The 15,029-nt window shown below is 42.7% G+C and overlaps 1 protein-coding gene across 1 annotated transcript in view; it reads left to right on the forward strand.

Moving 5' to 3' along the window:
- MYLK (myosin light chain kinase) overlaps window positions 1-15,029 on the forward strand; it is a 236,412-nt gene that overhangs the window by 67,913 nt on the left and 153,470 nt on the right. The window contains exon 2 of the mRNA XM_004675148.2: window positions 1,599-1,766. Within this exon, the coding sequence (XP_004675205.1) occupies window positions 1,602-1,766 (165 nt within the window). The 5' untranslated portion in view covers window positions 1,599-1,601. The remainder of the gene's footprint in view (window positions 1-1,598; window positions 1,767-15,029) is intronic.

Consider the following 15,029-nt stretch of genomic DNA (forward strand, 5'->3'; position numbering starts at 1 on the left):
AAAAAAAAAAAAAAGTCTTGTTCTGGCTGAGTAGGTCTTTTTCCTCTTTAGCTAGATTACTTCTAGGGTATTTGATTCTTTTTGAAGTATCTATAAATGGAGTAATTTTCTTCATTTGTTTTCCTGTAAATGTAAGTGCAAGGGATTTTTGTATGTTAATTTTGTATGTTATTAGGTTTAAACAAATGAATTACATGCATATGTGCAAATAGACACCACTATTTATTTGTGTCAACTTTGTAGGTTATAGCATAGGATTTAAATGTGAACATTCCAAGAAAATGAACAGGGAAATAAAAACAGGGAAGAGTGTATCATGTTTTAGTACATGTTTATTTAGTAGACATTTGTCACACACGTATGATAGGCCAGATACCATGGATTCTGTAGTGAGTAAGAAATGGTCTCCAACCTGGAGTTGTCCCAACCAGGTGAGTCTCCCATATAGACTTGGAACCTGGTTGCATTCCAGGTGGTGGCTCAGGTGTCCAGGACTTCGGCAGAGCTCTTTCCACTGGGCTCTTTCCATTGCTGCCTGTTTTCCCAGCCTGGTTCTCCAACCTTTCCTGCATATTTTGGGAGCTCTAAAGCTGGGAGAGGTGTGGGGACCCATATCTCCAACAGATCTTTTCTCCATTTATGAAAGCCAGAATCCGTTTCTGTAGCTTACCGTCAAGAACTCAGATTCACAATTCCAATTTTGAAATCAATGCTCCTTTGTTTCAGCTAACCTTGCCAGCCCTTAGTAACATCAGGAGCCTGAGCTATTTTTGCGCAGGTATTTTTGCCACATCAGGCATTTCTGCCAGTGATGCCATCATTTTGCTTTGGGTGAATGGCTTACCTTTTCTGGGTTTGTTATAAATGGAGGTGTTAACCTGAATACCAGTTTCTTTTTCTTTCAGTATTATTGAGACATAATTGATATATAGCACTGTATAACTGTAAGGTGTACAGGCATAATTAGTTTAACTTACACATTTTGTGAAATGATTGTTACAGCAAGTTTAGTAAACATTCATCACTGGGTAATCTTAAGTCACTTCTTTCTCTGACATTCTGCAACCTTTGAGCCTTTTTCAAGTTATGTCTTCAGATATAGCTGTGCTTCCACTCCTCAGTTCAACTTCAAACTCACCTCAGCTCATCAAAGTTCCTGCCGTGTTAACGCCAAACTACTTTCTATTCTTGGAATTTGGACCCTATTTCTCCTTAGTCTGTGAGCTTTCATGGCTGAAGCAAAAGCACAAGTACCTAACACAGATGTTGGCTCTGAAACATCACCGGCAATTAATCATTGAATTTAGATACTGCTCGTAATATCTTTAAGAACCCTTCAGCTTCTCTCTTTTTGTCCCTTCCCTAGAAGTTCTTGGAATAGTTTTGAAGATGCCCAAATCACCCCCAGAAATCTTGTGGAAGGCAAGAGCTTCTCATTCCCAGGGAGGAGCTCCATCTGGAACCTCACCTAACAGGGTACCTGCCCCCAGAATAATTCGCAACATAGTGGTCTCACCAGCATGCTGGGCCGTCCACTGCCTGCATGAAGTAAGGGTTGTGTTTTTTTCCTCTGACCTGCTCTTCCTTCCTATTTGCAGACCATGGGGGATGTCAAGCTGGCTGCTTCAACGCACATTTCCAAAAGGCCTCTCAGCGTGGATCGCTCAAGAGTCAGTTCCACGCCCCTCACTGAGGCCCCTGCCTTCACCTTGCCCCCTCGGAACCTCCGCATCAAAGAAGGAGGCACCGCCAAGTTTGAAGGGAGGGTAAGAAGTGTGGCTGAGTGGGAGACTGGACTAGGGGATTGTTCTTCTCAAGGTCTGTTCTTTGTGGTAGAAGGCCTTGTATTCTTTCAGACCCATATAGAAAATGAATATGTATCAATTTGACCTATTTCTTTTGTTTATGGTTGACTTTATAAAGTCAGTGTTGGAGAAATTGGGGGTAGGGTGATACTGAGATGTTTTGCTGTTAATGTAGGTCACGTTCTGGATATGTATTTCCTGATTATAGAAACAGAATGGGCTGCAGTGGGGAGAACACAGCTTGGATTTAAATGTATACCTGAAAATCTGCATAATTGAGAACTAATATTTCTTACACACCGCTCCCACCAGGAGTATTTAGTTTACTAATCCTCTCATGTATCCACTTGTTAAATCCAGAGCAGTGGGATGGGTAATGGGACCCTTACTCAGTGTTCTTGACTCTTACTCATAAATCTTGGTCTCTTGCCCTTACTGGGTAGACCTGTATTTTCTTCTGCAGACAGGCATGATAGATCTTTGTCTACCTTATATTAGAAAGGAGAAGATAGGAACTTGGAAGAATAGCTGTAAGAATATCTGGAGTTATGCCCAGCTGGCAGGCTATGTAGTAAGCTGTGGACTCAGGCTGCCAGCAAGTCCAGTCATCTACTTGGAGATACATTGGGAAATCAGGGAGGTTGGCACGTAATATCTGTCTTGGAGTTAAACACATGGACTCTATCCCAGGAAATGCTTTACAGAAAGAAATCTTTGATCTGAGTGAAAGAAAAGGGATGTGATAAGGAATTCATAGGACGTGTTGTGAATCTACAATTTTGGAGCGGGCCCCTGAAAGCTTGTAAAGGAAGGGGCTGGCCATGCTCTCCTGAATGCTAGTGCCACTGGGCTACTTGGTCATCTGGACAGTGTGCAGGGGCTGCACAGTGCTTTGTGGTCCTCACACTTCTCTCTATTTAAGATGCTTCACTAGTGGATCTGACGTAACAGACTTGTTGTGTCTTTTACTTGAAGAAGATTGTGGGGGAGTGTTGGTGGTCTGGGGAGTCTGTTTCTTTGCTCTGGGTGTTACCAGGATGAGAGCTCTTCTCTGTTGCCCAATCCTCACAGCCCTACAGCTGGCAGGAAAGAAACAATAGAAGGACCCCCTGGAGACTTAGAAATGGAATGGGACTGATGCACATTGCGACATGGCCGAATCCTGGAAGCATTACGTTACAGGAAAGAAAGCAGATACAAAGGGCCACACATTGAATTATTCGATGTACGTGACCTGTCCAGAGGATGCAAATCTGTAAATACTGAAAGTAGTTGCCAGGGGTGAGGGAGGAACTGTAGGGAACAACTGCTAATGGGTGCACACCTGTGAAAAACATTGAGTTTACACTTAACATTGAAAATGAACTTTGAAAAAAATGGTGTTTTTTTTTTTTAAAGATTTATTTATTCATGCATACAGAACTGGGGTACAGGCTGGGGTGCAGGGGCAGTTAGGGGATTCACCAGAGAGAGTGGGGAGCAGAAAAGGCAGATCTACTGAAATACACTGCTGAGGGGAGCATCCAGGAGAGGTCTGCTGCGCCATGTGGTCACCTCCGGAGCGGGGATCAAACTCATGCTGAAGTGACTTTAGCTTCTTAGTGCTGCGCTTTAACCTGCTGCGCCACCAGGGAAGACCCGAAAAATGGTTTTACAAAACTGATCTCATCTTCATGCCCACCCTCCTGCCTCCTGCTCTCAGGGACAGAATCGTTCCTCAAATTAAGAGAAATGTGGAGAGGAATAGACACTTCCCTAGAGCATGGGGAGGCCTTTGCTTCCTTACTGACTCTGGAGGTCATGAAAGAGTCTTTTCAAGATTTGACTTGGTCCCTGCCTAGGAGAATACTGGCAGATGTCAGCACCTGGCTGGCGCGGTGTCTGGTCACCCTCTGGGAGGCAGGTCAGAAGTCCCATGGATATAGTTTTCTTTGTTTTAGAAGAAATATAGAAACAACTAGCTCTTTCTGTATTTCTTTTTGGCAGAGATGTGAAAAGAAAATGAGTTGAAGAGGAAAAAATGGCAAAAGTACTTTATAAATTTTAAAAGGAACAATATTTGTAATGAGGTAAAATTCACATCATAAATTTAACCATCTTAAACAATTCAATGGTGTGTAATGTATTCAGTGTTGACAGCCATCTTCTTTAAGCATTCTTATAGCATTCTCCATGTGAGAAAATTTTGCTTATATTGATGGAACAATTGAATTTATATACTACATGTGGACTAGATATCAAAATAAATGTGTCCCTATTAGTAGCAGCCTTTACCACTCAGCACCTGCCTGGAGTCAACTCGGAGCAACACCTTGCAGGCATGCAAGTGGGTAGTGGACACAGAATAAAGACAATTCCAGAGAAATGTTAGGAAGAGTGGCTGGCTCCATCTTAAAACTTTCAGAGAGATATGCGGAGGTAGTGACTGCTGCATAAAATGCTTTGCAAATAAGCACACAGTAAATGTGTACTATCACTGAAGCAGAAGACACAGAGCAATATTTTTTTCTTTTTTAAATAATAGAATAGTTTATTTTTACATCATTTTGTGCCTTTTTCCATCTCAGTTGTAATCCCCATGGGCTTCCCATAACCAAATCACCCGTGTGCCTTCACCACAGTCCAGTGCACTTCTACCCAACCCACCGTTTTTGATACCATTCCCCACTCTCTACCCCCATAAAATGTCTCTGGTATATGGTTGTTCATCATTAGTATTATTTTCTCCCCTGGTCCTTTATACTCCTGCTGTGAGTGAAGCCATCCAGTATTTTTCCTTTTCTTTCTGGCTTATTTCACTAAGCATGATCTTTTCCAGCTCCATCCATGTTGCTGCAAAAGGCATGTGTTTATTTATTTATTTATTTTTTGGTTGCTGAGTAATATTCTATTGTGTATATGTACCACATCTTTTTAATCCAGTCATCCACTTTTGGGCATTTGTGTTGTTTCCATGTCTTTCCAGTTGTAAATAAAGCAGCAATAAACATGGAGGTGCAGGTGTCTTTGAATCAGTGTTCTTGTCTCTTGGGTAGATACCTAGAGCAATGTTGTTTTTTTTTTAACCAAAGAGAGACACCTTGAATGATTTCAGAATAAGGAAGCTGGCAGTTTTGATATCAGAGACAAGGTTTATCGGGGGATGTTTTTGACCCTGTGTCCCCGGAGACGGTGGCATGAACTTGGAGTGACATAGGCTGGGAGTAGGAATTGTCAGTTACAAAGGCAGAGCTCCAAGTGGGCTCACGCCTGGCCAGTTGCTGGTCCTCTGCCCCCGGTGCATGTAACCTTTTCTGCTGTGGCCACCTGGCCACCTGGCCTGGCTTGCAGCTGACCTCTCTCTCTAGATAGTAGCAGTTTTCTAAAGTAATAGGAAACCAACCTTTATGACTTTCTCATAGCCTCAGTATCCACGTTTTCTCTACAGAGATGTTTTAGATCTTCATTCATTCTGTGCAAACCATCTTGCTGTCAGATTCATGGCAACCTCAGGACATCAGGTCTGAGTAATTGGGCTCTCACAGAATCTTTCAGGAGTGAGTGATTTTTTACAATTAAACCTTCAGACTACTTATTAGTCTCAAACCGATGCCAGTTGCAGTCAGCAAGAATCCTTCCCTTTCATGTCACCATCTTCAGAAGCTCTGCCTGCAGTCCTCTCCTTCACTCTCTCCCCCTCTTTAAAGTTGCCATCAACAGCTGGAGTCCTAAAGTCTGGCGTGGAGGGTACTGAAATGACCTGGGTTCTTCTGAGGGGGCACAGTAACCTTCCCATCTCTGTAGAGAAAACGTGGATACTGAGGCTATGAGAAAGTCATAAAGGTTGGTTTCCTATTACTTTTGAAAACTGCTACTTAAAAATTGGTTCAAACTTATGCTCTCTGTTTTTTTCCTGAAAGAGGCAAACACTTGCCTGACATGCATCCTTTCCTTTTTAGGCCTGTTTTTAAGCCAAGGACTTCATGTATCCCTTCCTTTAATTAAGCCCCTCTTTCTAGAAAGAAAACTTGGGTGACATTCAAGTGGGACCTTTGTGGTTCTGTCTTTTTCTGAGATGTTCCCAGTTTTGAGATGCTCAGCTCTGTGGCCTTAGACCCTCATGTTTCTTAGGACTTTTCTTTGTAGCAGATACTTTGGACAGCCAACTCCATTTCCAATCCCCTTTACACTTGGCCTTTTCTACTTTAGATGCCACTGTAAAAGCTACCTTTGCAACTACCGGTGGCTCAGTGAGACATTCTGGCAGAAGTTTGCTAGGGAATTTCTGGGAAAACTCTTGCTTTCTAATTAAAAAAAAAAAAAGATTTTTTGATGCTGTTGTATTGCTCGACTTAAAAACTTACCCAGATAAGATATTTGGCTACATGTACATAGGAAATCTTATGAAAAATATTTCTGTTTGACAAACACCTAATGACATGCACGTGGAGATACTGCCCCTTTAAATGATGTGAATAAATAGAGGAGAAGGCACAGTGCAGTGAAAAATGTAAAAACGCTTTACATCCTCATCAAACGTACTGCGAATGGTGGAAGTGCTTAGTCCGAGTGGCATGTGGTCCTCCAGTTAAAAGCATTCTATAAGAATTCTTTCTTCCCTGGCTGTGGCCATCTGGCTTGAACCAACAGGGTTGAGGGTTTATGAGAGGAAATCAACCATATGGGATTTAGTGGTAAATCAATGCTATTATAGAAAAGCTACCGTATGATCAGATTCTACTGATTAGGCCAAAGCTACTGCCCTTTTCTTGGCTCTTCCAGCCCAAAGCTTGAGGAAATTATGTTTTCAGCAACTTGTAAAGCGCTGGCTCTCGATCTCGTCAGTGCCACCTTTAAACCCAGCCTCTGAGCCCAGGTTCTTTGAAGTCCTGTTCCTTCATCTGTCCGTACCCTCACTTTGGACCAGGCATTTGTCTGCCAAGGGCTGTGCTAACAGAGCTGCATCACTCCTCCAAGTTCTGGACACCAGAGCCCTGGAATTCTAAACCAGAGCCTTTTCTGTGTGGGCCTTTTCTCATGAGATTTGTGCCAGGCCTGCATGGGGTGGCCAGGGCAGTAGGCTCCTTGGTGACAGGATGGTCGATGACTGTTGTCTGCCCACATGTGCAGGATAGAACAAGGGTGTGGAGAGGGCACACTGTGCCACATCACTGCCTAGTGAGCACTGCTGGGCCCAGGGCTGTGGGGAGCCTCCGTGCAGAGAGAGCCAGGCCCTACAGATGCCAGGGGCTGCCTGAAACTTCCAGCTGCTCTGTTGCCCACATGGCAGCTGGAGTACTGTGGGCTGCTTCCCGAGCTAGCACTGTTCAGTATGAAAGGAGTGAGATAGTGGGAAAAGTACTGAAATGACAGGGTATCTTCCTCTCTGCCCTGGAACTCATTCTTTTTAAAAATTTTTTCCCCTAGGGCCCTCCCTGGTGGTGCAGCGGGTTAAAGCACAGCACTAAGAATCTGAAGCCGCTTCCGCATGAGTTCAATCCCGCCTGCCCCGGAGGAGACCACATGGCGAGGCAGACCTCTCCTGACTCGCCCACTGCTCCCCTCAGCAGTATACTTCGTCGATCTGCCTGTTCTGCTCCCCACTCTGTCTCTGGTGAAGTCTTTCGCCACCCCTGAGCCTCTGGCCTGTACCCTAGTTCTGTATGCACAAATAAATAAATCTTTAAAAAAAAATTTTTTTTTCCCCTAAAGATTTATTTATTTATGCATACAGAACTGGGGTGCAGGCCAGAGGTGTAGGGGCAGTGAGAGGATTCACCAGAGTCAGAGTGGGGAGCAGAACAGACAAATCGATGAAGGACACTGCTGAGGGAAGCAGCGGGCAGGTCAGGAGAGGTCTGCTGCACCATGTGGGTCACCTCCACACCATGTGGGATCACCTCTGGGCTGGGATCCATGGGCGGGGATTGAACTTGCACTAAAGTGGTTGATGCTAGCTTGCAGTGCTGTGCTTTAACCCTCTGCACCACCAGGCAGGGCCTGGAATTCATTCTTACCAGAAAAAGCAAGTGTGATGATAGATCCTGGCCATCCTGTGAATCAAATGAGCTGATATTTTAGTGCCTTTTGGGCAGTATGGCCCAAAGGAGCCTTCACTCCAGGCAAAGGGTCTTGTAGTTTACTGAAGTGGGCTTCACAGTATAGGGGCAGCCTGGCTCCTCAGTTTCTTCTTTCACCAACAGCAGTAGGCTTCCCTCACCACCTCCTTCCATTTTGCTTCTAATTGAGAGACATCTACCATTCTGACAAATTTGAAAAAAGCATCTAGTCTGCTCTCTGCCCCCGGAGTCTCAACTGGTCTGGTTCTGAGAAAAGTTGTGCATATAAAACAGTACAATATGACAGTGTATAATTAGATGCTTGAAATAGTCAATACAAAATTTGTACTTTAGGAATGTAGACGAGGTTAGGATGAGGTTTGGAGTGGCTTGAAAACTGGTTTCCTGCTTCCTGACTCTCTGATTGCAATTGGCCCTTCCAATAGCCCACAGCTGACTAGAGCACCTCCTTGCCTGCTGTCCTTAGAGGAAGTCCCCTGGTGTTGTCTGTGAGGTCTTTCATACCCAACTCCTGCTCTCTGGCACTGTCCCTTTCCTCCCTTCCTGTGTGCCCCCAGTCACACACACAGAACAGATACTTTGTCTGGTATCTCCTTGGAGGAGAAAGAGAAAACAAGAAGCATTTTGTCATTCCCAGAGAGTTATGGGGGGTGGGGGTGGGGCAGAGTGTGTCAGGAAGGACACTAGTTTTTAAAAAATTTTAATGGAATAATTTACTTACATTAGTGACAATTTTTTTAATTAATTTTTCAAATTAATTCATTTTTTTTCTTATACCATTGTAGCCCCCACAGTTTTACCACCCCCGCATCATCTGTGACCATCGCCATATTCCCTTGTGTTCATTTCTCTCCTGTTTGCCCTCTTGCTCCCTCCTTTATGCTTCAGCTCTGTGGTCAGTTTGCTAATTTTGACTTTATCTTAAACTTTTGTTTCTCTACATTCCACATGTAAGTGAGGTCATTCAATATTTACCTTTTTCCTATTTTGGCTGGCATAATGCCTTCCAGCTCCATCCATGATGACACAAATGGCATGAGTTAGTCTTTTTTCACCACTGAGTAATATTACATTGTAGAAATATACTGTTATAGGGCACCTCAATTCAGAGAGAGGCACCCCTGAAGCCCCAAAACCTGCCTGCTCTAAGTGGGTTCTGCCATCCGCCGCAACAAGACAAAACATATAAAGCTTTAGTAAAAAGTGACTTTAATACAGTGAATATACAATATGAAACACAAAGAATGTAACTTCTAAATCAACACCTGAAGTTACCCATCCCCTTGTGGGCAAAAGTCCACCCAAAAGGGATTGGCCCAAAGCAAGGCCTGAAAGCCTGCCACAAGACTAAAGCACCTTCTGGCCGGGACCCATGGAAAAGGGTCTGAAATTGCCAGCCAAATCTCGGAGGAAAAGAGCAAAATCAAAATCAATATAAACACTGCCATAGTCACCTCCCTACAGGTATCTCACCCACATCTGCCTTAACCAGTCCAGGGTCAGGAAACAAGCCCGGTTTCTTCATCACATGTTTGCTGCTCCATGTGGCTTCCTTAGGTCTCCTTCTCCATCTGCCTTCTCCTTCTTCTCTCTCCTTTTTCTCTGCTCAGTTCCACCCTCCTTCTGGGTGGGGCAGGGAACCTGGAACTTCCCTTCTCCTAGGGACCACCCAGTTACAATACCACAACGTTTTGATGCATTCAGTTATGTTTTGGGGCATTTGGGTTGTTTCCATATCTTGGATGTTGTGAGCGGTGCTGCATTAAACAGGAGAGCAGGTTTCCTTTCAAAGTACTGTTTTTGTGATTTTTTGGTATATTCCTAGGAGTGGAATCCCTGGACCATAGGATGGATCCATTCACAGTGTTCTGAGAAACCTCCACACAGCTTTGCACAGTGGCTGGACCAGTTTACTTTTCCCACCAATAGTTTCCCTTTATCTCCACATCTTCTTCCAACATTTGTTTCTGGTTCTTTTAATGTGGGCCATACATACTGGAGTGAAGTGGTATCTCATTGTGCTTTTGATTTGCATTTCCCTGATACCTAGTGATGTTGAACATTTTTTCATATGCCTGTTGCCAATTTAATTTTCTTCTTTGGAGAAATGTTTTTAAGTACTATTGCCCATTTTTGATTGGGTTGTTTGCTTTGTTTATGTTGAGTTGTATAAGTTCGTTGTAGACTTTGATATCACCTTATCTGTTGCATGGTGTGCAAATATTTTCTCTCATTCAGTAGAATATCTCTTTTTATGATTATTCTTTCTTTTGCTGTACAGGAACTTTTTATCTGTAATCCCTTGCTTCTGGAGAAGAATCCTCTAAGATGAGCAAACTAGCTTTTGTTGTTAGTAGTCACTTTATCCTCATGATAAGGTAGCTTTATCTTTCTTTCTTTTTTTTTTTAAATAGAGGAAGAACCTGGAGGCTCAGAGTGGTTTTAAAACTTGGCAAGTTACTGAAGGGGGCAATACTTGCAATACTTTTGGGTCCAAATCTTGTGGTCCTCATACTTTGTGACACCATCGTTTTCACCTCTCTCATCTGTTTCCTTGAACTCAGTGATTGTTTCTTATTCATCTTTCTGCCCCCAGGAGCAGAAAGATGTACCTGTCACATGAAGGACAGCCAATGAATATGCAGTTCCCCACAACTAGGGTAGTGGGTCTAAGATGCCAGATTCCTTGCCAGTAGCTTCTTATATCCCCTTACCCCATCCTACTTTATGTCAGCCTTTCTAGATCCTTCCCAGTTCCCCACGACCTAGGCCCTTATTCCTGCTCCTTCCCTTTCCTCTAGCTGAGCCTTCATTGACAGTGACCTTTCTTCTCCCCTTCCATTTTATCTGGTCTCAGGGTCAAATTTAAATTCAGGCTACTTTCCTTAAGTGTGTTAAAACTTGTTATTAGAGCACAGAAGAGTCATGGTAACAAGATGTGGAATATTCCCAATCATCACATAAGGTTATTCATGAGTAATAACCACAGGAAAGAGTTGCTGACTTTGGCCTTTTTAAAAACGTATCAATCAGTAATTATCTCCGTGCCTATAACTTTGTTATAAAGAAGTAAAGCTTTAACTTACTTAAGTAAGCTTTAGCTTACTTTTTTTTAAAAAAAGATTTATTTATTTGTGCATACAGAACTGGGGTACAGGCCAGAGGCTCAGGGGCGGCGAGAGGCTTCACCAGAGACAGAGTGGGGAGCAGAACAGGCAGATTGACGAAGTACACTGCTGAGGGGAGCAGCAGGCGGATCAGGAGAGGTCTGCCACGCCATGTGGTCACCTCCAGGGCAGGCGGGAATCGAACTCATGCAGAGATGGCTTTAGCTTCTCAGTGCTGTGCTTTAACCTGCTGCGCCACCAGGGAGGGCCAACTTTAGCTTACTTTTAAATTAAAAATTCAGACAATGTAATGTAACAAGATAATGTTCCTTGCCTCAACCCATTCTGACACTCCCCAGAGACAGCCACTGTTCATAATTCCGGTATCACTGCAGAAATGTCCTGTCCAAATATAAACATGTATCTGCACATGCTTTTATGTGTATGAATGGACCCATGTATATAGACTGGTTGCTCTTTTATTTAACTTCATTTTACTTTTTTTTCCACATTAACCCATTATACCATAGGTCTGATTCTCAGCTGTCTAACCCTCAACTCTTTTTTTTTAATTGAGTTAACATTGAGTTACAATAGTGTAAGTGATTCAAGGCATAAGCTCCCTCTTCAGATGCACATCACCACCCCATTCCCACCATGGAGGCATCCATAGTTTCCTTCCTAGTCCAATCTGCTCCCACTCCACTGTGTTTCCCCAACCCAAACCCAGCCTCGGTTCCATAATCATATTTCAAGTGGTTTGGCTTTGCCTGACCTTTATTTTAGTTCTCTGTATTCCACACATATGTGATTCAATCCAGTCTTTGTCTTTCCTCTTTGACTTATTTTAACATAATCCCCTCCAGTTCCATCCATCCCTGTAGCTGCAGATGATAAGAATCCATCTTTTTCTCAATTGAGTAGTATTCCACCGTGTGTCTGTACTACATCATTATTTATCTGTAGGTGGACACTTGGGTTTTTCCAAAACTTGTAGGTAGTGCCCTCATCAATCATTATTTTGTAAGAACCCATGGACAAAACTCAAACATGTCACAGAACAGAAAGTAAGCTCTGTAAACTTTGGGAAGCCAAATGTAAAGGAATGGTGAAAGGCATAGTGGAACACCCCTTTGCAGGAAGCAAAAGCTCTAGGGACACAGACACCCTCATCTCACAGAATGCGAAGTGAGGAGGTGCCATCTAAAATGGATGGGCCAAATAACAGAGGTCTGGGTGTATGATTTAAAGCCATAATGATAGAGGTAAAAAATGGTCAGCTCATGAGCCGCATTTGGCACATGGACCTTTTGTGTGGAGCCAGCAGCATCTCAAAAAAAATTGTGCAGATTTACAAGTGGAAAGTTTATATCTACAACTCATTTCTAAATGGCTTTTCCTAGAAAATAAGATTTGGCAACACTTGGACAGTGGGTGCCACCCCAGCATCTGAGCATGTCTTTTCCAACTCGCTCTTGTTTCCACACCCCACTCCTGGGCATCTCCCGCCCCAAGGGCAAATGCTGTTGCCAGTTATGACTGCTTTTTCCTTAGCCATGTCTATATCAGTAACAGGGCAGTAAAAAATAGGTAAGAGGGGCCTCATGCTGTTTTTTTGTCCCCACCCACTTTCTATACTTATGTATCCTGTGCAGACCTGTAAGCATGGAGTCCGTAATCATGCCATAAAGGTCCAATAGAAGACAGGAAACTAAATATAGGTCTGGTGAGAAGGAGCAAAATCCTGGCCATTCCTGGTAGGAATCTACTGAGTGCTGTTCAATTCTTAAATGAAGACAGACACAGCGTATATTGTCTAGAATTATAGAATTATTGATGAAAAGAACAGAAAGATTATTTCTATGTTTTTATTTGGGAAGTAAGAGAAAGAAGCTTTTGCCATTTTATACTCTCAACTTCACTTTTTACTTTATGGACATTCTTATCATTTGAACTATTAACAGTAAATGGGAATGACTCATGTCGTTTCTAAAAAGCACAATAAGGTTGTTTATAAAATCAAGTCCACTGAGTTCAAAGTCTAGATTCTTTTTCATAAATGGTCACAGATGAAAACTAATTTACATTGAAAGGAACAGAGAAAATCTGGGCAAGGGAAAATATATAACATTGTGTCAAATGCATTAAACAGCCCATTAGCAAGTACACAAGTGGACATTCAGATACTTTTCAAGTATTTTTATAGCTGAAAAACTAACAAAATTAAAGCTCCAGGAGCCCACCTTTGGGGCTATGAGAAAGCAGATGGATTCTTCCATCAGCTGCGAAAGCTGATGGGGGTTGCTCTGTATGCCTGGAGTCAGAGACAATAAAATATTTACAGGCTTTGTCAAGAATTCTAGTTTGGACACTATAACTTGACTCTGAAAGAAGAAGGATAAAAGGAGTGGTATAAAGATCCTTAGGACACTATTTACTTTTGGTAGTTTTCATTTTAATTATTTTTAACAAGTTTTTAAAAAAATATATTTATTTATGCATACAGAACTGGGGTACAAACCAGAGATGTTGGGGAGTGAGAGGATACACCAGAGACAGAGTGGGGAGCAGAACAGGCAGATCTACTGAAATACACTGCTGCGGGGTGCAGCGGGCAAGGTAGAAAGGTCTGTCACGCCATGTGGATCACCTCCGGGGCTGGGGATCGAACTCACACTGAAGCAGCTGCAGCTGGCTTGCAGTGCTGTTCTTTAACCTGCTGCACCACCAGGGAGGGCCCTCATTTTAATTATTTTTAAGTAACATGGCACTATGGCAGCTTATAAATTTCAGGTGTGCATTACTGAAAATCAACGTGTATAAACTACATTAAGTTATATTTAAAATAACAAAAAGGAGCTCATTTGTGCTCAAAAACACATCATTGAACAGGCAAGTCCATAGGGTAGATATTGCATAATATCACCTTGTTGTTTGGGGAAGCTTCAGCTATCAAAGAAAGGTGTGTGGAAAATATAAAGTGGAAAGAAGAATGGAGCACAGCCTGATCACCACCCTGTGAGTGCATCTATGCTTCACTACCTCAAGTTAGAAGAAGATTTGGAGCCATGAAGTAGAATTGGTTTTTTATTCTAAGTCCTTTAAGTGTAGCTTTTAAGTTTTGCAGTAATATTTACCTATCGTGGATAGCCTGGCGCTATCTAGATACATCTTTCTACTAATAAGGTTCTTATTATTTTAACATGCTTCCAATTATCTTGACTGTCTGCCTTAAAATGGAAACATTTCTTTTCAAAGTGAGTTATGTGAGGTCAGATTAGAGACCAGATTCTTGCTCTCGCTGTATGCATGAGGTGACATGAGGGACAAGATACAAAATGCTGGGTTTGGCATGAGCAGGGAGCTGCATAGGCCTGAAGGATATCACTCAGGCCTGGCTTCTTTTTTCACATAGATAGAATTTCTGCAAAACCCTTGGCCCTCTCTGGTGGTGCAATGGGTTAGGGCGCAGCACTGCAAGCTAGCTGCAGCTGCTTCAGTGCAAATTCGATCCCAGGTCCTGGCCCTGGAGGTGATGCACATGGTGCTGCAGACCTCTCTGTTTTGCCTGCTGCTCCCCTCAGCAGTGTACTTCATTGCAGTCCCAGTGTCTGGACTACAAAGGAAAAAATAAAAGGAACAAAATGGTCAAATGGTCTCCATCTTCAGCAATCTTGTAACCGATGGATTATCAATTTTGGGAATGAAAAATTTAATTTGTCGTCCTCTCCAGAGACTTTTCCAGCCCTTCCAGCCAGTTGTATTCTTCTCCATTGCCACATTCTAGGAGGGTTGTATTCTGTACTCTACAGTTTAAAATTGAGTTAAATTGCCAGAATAGTAGATCATGGAAAGAATAGTAGGCTGAAAGTTTAGCTCTTACTATGTGACCTTAAAACTTTCAACACTACTATCAGATTTCTCCTTAGCCCCTAGTTATCTGAAATTCTATGAGTTATATTTTGTAGTGTGTTCCTTGTTTCACTTTCATTTGAGGGTGCTTCATCCATAAATGGAAATGTTATGAATAATATAAAAAGGAGGCCCTCCCTGGTGGC

Source organism: Condylura cristata, unplaced genomic scaffold (assembly GCF_000260355.1).
Source record: "Condylura cristata isolate star-nosed mole 26May11 unplaced genomic scaffold, ConCri1.0 scaffold00003, whole genome shotgun sequence".
Lineage (NCBI taxonomy): Eukaryota > Metazoa > Chordata > Mammalia > Eulipotyphla > Talpidae > Condylura > Condylura cristata.